At 39.2% G+C, this 6,734-nt stretch overlaps 1 protein-coding gene across 1 annotated transcript in view; it reads right to left on the reverse strand.

The window, feature by feature from the left end:
- The window catches only part of LOC102204453 (G-protein coupled receptor 98-like), a 45,309-nt gene that overhangs the window by 6,015 nt on the left and 32,560 nt on the right, over window positions 1-6,734 (reverse strand). Inside the window, exon 9 of the mRNA XM_005722420.2 lies at window positions 5,660-5,817. Coding sequence (XP_005722477.2) covers window positions 5,660-5,817 — 158 coding nt within the window. The remainder of the gene's footprint in view (window positions 1-5,659; window positions 5,818-6,734) is intronic.

Raw genomic sequence — 6,734 nt, forward strand, 5'->3', positions numbered from 1 at the left:
ACTTATTAATTTGAACATATTTGAACAAATGCATATTGCAGAATAACTACCGTACATTACATAGTAATTGATGGAGAATTAATATAGCTGCTGGTGTGTTATCATTTCTATTTAGATTCTCTAGTTTCTTCATATTAAACTATATATGCTGTGGTGTAATACTCATTCTTCCAAAGCAAGGTCTGGTAAAAGAGGAGGAAGGGGATCTAATTCAGGAGCTGGCTAATGAACCACATTTTACAACCCTAATACAACACTGATGCAGCGTTTCTGCTCCAACAGTTCTCTGACTTCCTGTGGTTTGCATGTGGATTTACGTGGACTCAGATTAGAGACTCAAGCAACATTGAGGAGACATATAAGGGAGGGTAAAAAGCCACACACTCATACTTGAGTATGCCAATAAGCACGCACGCACACATGCTATCAGAGCTGTACTCTCTATCCAGCGCTTCATCCATTCAGCATTTGTGATGCCACTAAATCATTTAGCTGCCTAAAATGGGCTGAAAATGATCTAAGAGACAGTGTACACAATTCTTTTCTTTGTGCAAACAGGCAGCTGGTGTGTCAACATCTTCACATCAGATGTACTTTATATTTTAAGGGTGCAAAATAGATTGTCAAAATGGAGAAACATACGAATACTCGTCCTCATACAGAGGTCAAACATCACACATTTACATTTACACATTTACCAAAGGGGGAACTATGGCTTTTTATTTATTTTATTTTAAACTGAACCAAACAAAAAACAACCCCCAAGTTCTGAGAATAACACTTTGACAAACCTTGTAACAACTGTGCATTGACACAAAGTGTACTGATCTCACCAATACGACTAAAAAGTGCATAGTTTAAAAGGTCTTCTTAGCATTTACTGCTTTTAGACCATAGCAGCTAGTCAACCTGCAGCCCACTGACAGGAATACATCCTGTCACCTCAGACTTCAGGATGTGATAATTCAAGAAAAAAACCCACTGAAGTAGGGACAGACTTAAGATAATTAAGTAAGTATCCAGTGGTCCTTACAAAGCAGATAACATTTTACAAAGGGAGTGCACTTCGTTATTACTTGCACAAATAATTCTCTTAACCTGATTGTTCTTGCTGTACAAAAATGGGAGGATATCTGTTAGCCTGCTAACCAACACAAGTGCAATGCACTAGTCAAATTTGGACACTGTCAAAAGAATATTCAAAACACATCCACATTACCAGCACCACACCCATCCTCCCTGCTAAGTATGTTGCAAATGTGGGATCTCAAATAAAAACACTAGGAGTGCTACCACCATGAAATTAAGAGTATTGCACCATAGTGATGAGTTTTGCTTTGTTCAGACAAATACTAGCCTGACTCCTATTAATACTTAGCTAATATGCTGAGATAAACATCTTGAAATAATTGTAGGGAGAAGAATAGAAAAGTAAAAAAGCTAAAACAGTGGAGGGATTAAAGCAGGGTGTGACAAGTGAGTACTGAGAAACTTAAGCCTGTAGTCAAATCATCAGGTGCTTGCAGTTGGCAACCAATACTGATTTACAGATATACAGATATATACATATTTTTAGCTAAAATATGGCTTTAACACATAAAGTGCAGGGTTATTCAGTTAAGTCAAAGTCAGATTTATTCATATAGCACATTTAAAAACAACTGTTGACCAAAGTGCTGTACATTTAAAATAATCAAAGGAGATAAAAACATAGGAAGACATGACAAAATTTAAGAAAAGAAGCATAAAATGAGAAGATTTGAGTCAGAAAAAAGACAAATAAAAGTAGTACAAACTCATTCTGATTTAAAAGCAAAGGAATAAAAGTGGGTTAACAAGAAAAAAGGGGGTTTTAAACTGTCTAATGTTGGGGAGGTCCTGATGTGAGGGGGCAGTTTGTTCCACAGTTTAGGAGCAGTCACAGCAAAGGCCCGATCACCTCTGTGCTTCAATCTGGACTTTGGGACAGCTAGGAGCATTTGATCCGCAGACCTCAATGATCTTGCAGGAGTGTACCAGTTCAAAAGATCAGAAAGGTATGAGGGTGCTAACCTGTGCAATGGCTTAAAAACGAATAATGAAATCTTAAAATCAATTTGAAAACTGACTGGAAGCCAGTGTAAGGATGCTAGTATGGGAGATATGTTGTCTTGCTTGCTCTGCCAGTTAGTAACCGTGCAGCAGTCGGCTAACTGATGACAGACTGACGCCTGAGTAAACACTCAGGTATCAACAAAAATCGAGGCGAGATGAAATGAAGGCATGGCTAGCTCTCTCAAAGTCTCTGAAACAGAAGAATGGCTTCACTTTTGCAAGCAGCCGGAGATGAAAGAAACTGGTTTTGATTACAGTACTGATCTGTTAATGAAACATTAGATTAATAACTAACTCCACATTGCATTATCAAAGAATGTAAAAGACATTTTTATTAGGCTCACAATACCTGTGATGCTGTGTATGTGTGTGTGTGTCTTGAAGTGAAAAGTGCAGGGTCACAGAAGATAAACATAATAAATTTTACAGCTACATGAGGCGTAAAAGCTGTTTTTACGATGATTTGAAGGGAACATCAGATTCAAAATTACACTGTTGAGTCACTCTCCTTACAGTCTGCATGAAAGGTGTTATGTAGGACAGAGTGTACAGTTCTCTTCACAAGTAGGATGGAAACACAGGACACGGGCCCAGGTATGCACAAAAACCCCTCACTTAGGTGCCACATCCACCACACTGTCATTTCCACCCTGCTCTAACTTCTGCTCCTTATCACATAGTATTTTTATTTATTTAGCTCTATCATACTTTTTTAGTGCTTTCTTCGCTGTTGGCCTTGGTCACGGCCTCTGATGCATTATTATTTCACACTTCATCTCGGTTTGCCTTATGTGGACAAACTGTCTACAAACACGTGTAGGTTAAATAACAACTTTTTTCTATCTTCCATCTATCAATTTCTATCGTCTATCTTTCCCATTTCTTTCTTTCTCTCTCTCTCTGGCTTTAGTGTGTCTTGCACATCTGTCTCCATCTCCTCCCTCCCTGGTTAGACTTTTTCCAACCATGTAAGCACATTCCTGTCTGTGGACGGGCCAGAGCTCCCACAGTAAGAACAGGTTCCCAGAGCCGAGTTGAGACTAACTGCAAAATGCTGACTGACTGTTTGGCTTTGTACCACTAAGTAGAAGCAAAGAGCCTGTGTGGCTGTGCATGTGTGTGTGTGTGTTCATATTATGTATAAGCAGACATGAATTCATATGCAATCCTCTGCAAAAGCTTTGTGTTTCAGAGAAGCTCGATGATGTCATGGCTATCTTTCTTTCTGTACAACAAACACACGCTGCTTTCCTCCACAGGCAAGCAGACAGGCTCAAGTTCAAATTTGACCAGTGCAGCGTTCTTGGTGTGAGAAGACAAACTGAGAAGTGAGCATGCACAGAAGGAAAACAACCAGAAAGAAACTCGAGATCGTGCTAACATTAAGGTCACAGAGAAGTCACCAGCTGTAATAACAACAAGCAGGAGTAAGCGTGTGTTGAGTGCATCTAGTTACAGCTAGGAGTAATGACCAAAGGAAAAAAAATAATACTAGAAACAAGATGATAAAAACAATCAGCTGTTAAAGTACAATGTCCAAATAAGGATGTGCATTTCAAGGCCATTACTAATAAAGATATGACAAATATAAGCATGCGCTTAGCATACAAATAAAGCAGCAACACTCAAACACACAAAGTAAATAAAACAATATTAAGTAATTAAACATTATCCATCATTTATTTGTGTTTCCATACTGCTGACCAATCAATGCTAAAAGTGGAGCCAGGGAACATTAAGTGCCATAAAACTGCAACAATAATAGTTATTCATTCAACTTAAAGTCTGGTCACTTGCGCAACACAAGAACATAAAGTCTTTCTAACACAAGATAAGGGTTCACTGTTGTGCTTCTGATATGCACTGTTGTACCTTTTGTTCGTTTATTATTATTCGCTGCCCTGCATTGGCAGAACTCCAGACTTTCTCAAATCTGTTGATGGGGAGGAACATAAACGAAAGCCCACCGACGCACTTCCTTGATTTCACTGACGTCAGAAGTTCTGCTAAATTTCACACAGTCCTGTGAATTTTACATGTGCGGTTCTCATAATCTTGCATGCACGCGCGCAGGCACGCAGGCACAAACACACAGACAGACACAGATTAGCTGTTAGCTTATCTCATCGGTTGTTGCTTCACTAAGGAATTTGAAAACATGCACATGGCGTTCATTGTCAAAATAGCATCAGCAGTCCAGCAGGTTCTGCACGAATCTCAGCTGGCTGGGAAAGTCAAGGTTGAGTTTACTCTAAGTGCTTAATATGAATAGTTATTATTTGGATTACTGCAGAAGCACACACAGAGCCTGCAAGCAGTGGACAAATAATAGGGATAATTATTGACTGTCATGATTGTCATGCTGCTGCATAGTGCAGGGTTCAGTTCCTGTTGTTTTAAGTCAACTCATACAACCTTTAAATAATTCCGGGAAATGAGCAGAAGGGTAGCCTGTGTTTACAGCAATAAATATATTCTCCCATAATTGTTTTATTCTTCTTTGGACTTTAGACATATTGAGACACTGACAACAGCGGAGTACACTGCAAACACTGGAGTATACAATGTGCACTAAAGTGTGTTTGTGGGCATGTTATGTTTATATGTGCATGTAGATATGTACAATTGTGTATGTATGTACAGTATAGGTCAAAAGTTTAGGCTATTGGGAATCATCACACATTACCGTATCATATTTCAAACATAAATGTTTGTCCAATTTACTCTATTTTCTTTCGCTTTCCTCACAAAAAACTGCTCATGTGAAGTACAAATCCTACAGGCTGGCCTTTTGCCTCAGCCTGGTTTGTGAATGAGAAAGTGCTGTTCCTTTTTGAATAATGCACACATACCTGCAACTCAGTAAAGCATCTACACTGCCTCAACACTCCTGCACAGTTTGCGGGCAAGCTGCTTGCCAACAAAAGAACTGGCACTAATTCAGGTTTGGCTTTGTCACCGGAGAGCCTTGACTGAGCAAAACAAGCTAAAGCCTGCTGATTCCCACTGATGGCCATTGATTGCAGCCCCGATGATCAGCAAGTAAAGTGGTTTGGCTGGATCTTCATGTGTGGCCAAAGGGACTAACTGCACTGTATAAACAGAGCTGATTCGTGCGGGTCATAAATCCATGATGGATGTGTGTGTGTGCAAACAAGAATTCTGAATAATCTACAAGTTGGAAATGTACAAGTTTGCACACCTACTACTACATTGTACTGATGGGTGTTTTTGTGTGTGTTAAATAACTGAAAGTTTGCACTTTCTGCAAAAACCCTAAATCTGTTTTTGTCTCCAGCAAACAGCAAACTGGAAAATAGGGGATGAAAGCTTCTGCCCAAAATAAGGGTATGTTGTTTGTAGCTTCGTTCCAGAGGGACATCCTAGTGGTGTTTGTACATGTCCACGAAAGAAAGAAATTGGGTGTGACTGAGTGTAAATGCAGATGTAACTCTCATGATCTCTTTGTGGTAACAGCAAGTGGTAAAATAATAAAATCTCTGCTTATGCATACATTAATATATTTGTGTGTGTTTGTGTGTGTAGTCACATATTTGGTTTTTACCTGTGCTGTTAGTCCGTCCACGGTAAATGTCATCGTAGGCCTTCCACTGCTCAGTAACTTGGTAGATGTGGATGAATACAACCACCACAGCAACAAGACAGATGAGAGGCACCAGCACTGCCGTGCACAGAGCTACATAGATGTTTGGGATAAAGCACCTAGAAGATAAGAAAAATAAGATGAAAGACACTTACAAGACTTACAATAAGCCATCTTGAAACTAGGAAAAAATCTCCAGTTGTCTGATGATTGCACTGAATTATTTTTATATTCTGCAAACAACTTCAAGTAGTTGCAGCAACAAGCGGGTTCCCCAGAGGTTGAACATGCAACATTCTCAACCTATGAGCTGCTTCTTTTGACTGCAAGGTGACTGCACGGGTTATCTGGTGGGAGGCAACTTATCTCCAAACAGTCAGGGTCCAAATCACACCAACTGCAATTACTCTCAGACAGAGTAGTGAAGGCTTGCAAATAACTGCTGTCTAATTTATAAAAGCAGACAGATTGGCGACATGTTGCAATTAACTTCTCTGCAACACATCTCTTTGGAGTGGGGGACTTAACATAGCTGGTTACCATCTGGTTGTATTGTAGTTATAGTCCTGTATAAGAGCGAAATGTTTGTCGTTTAGCAGTTAAATCATCATTTTGCATCAACTATGTCACTATTTGTTATTTCTGTTTCTGTTGTGAGGTTCTGACTAGACTCTGAATATAAGCAGTTAATAAATATTTCTGTTTAATCTGAAATTTTCACACGGCTGCAATAATTTTGGCTGCTATTTCCAAACAGTGATCCTTTGTGTCACCATAGCATAAAGAACACATCTATCTCACAGATAACGTCTGGAAAAACTGAATATATTAAACTGCTCTATATTTAATTTAATTTAATCATAATGCAACTCTTCTTTATACTTTGTTGCTTTGTGACACATCGGACACAACCACCGATAAATCCATCGGCAATTATAAGAATATACAGTGGGGCAAAAAAGTATTTAGTCAGCCACCGATTGTGCAAGTTCCCCCACTTAAAATGATGACAGAGGTCAGTAATTTGCACCAGAGG

The sequence above is a fragment of the Pundamilia nyererei genome, unplaced genomic scaffold (genome assembly GCF_000239375.1).
Source record: "Pundamilia nyererei isolate P.nyererei 1_Seehausen unplaced genomic scaffold, PunNye1.0 scaffold00006, whole genome shotgun sequence".
Classification (NCBI taxonomy): Eukaryota; Metazoa; Chordata; class Actinopteri; order Cichliformes; family Cichlidae; genus Pundamilia; species Pundamilia nyererei.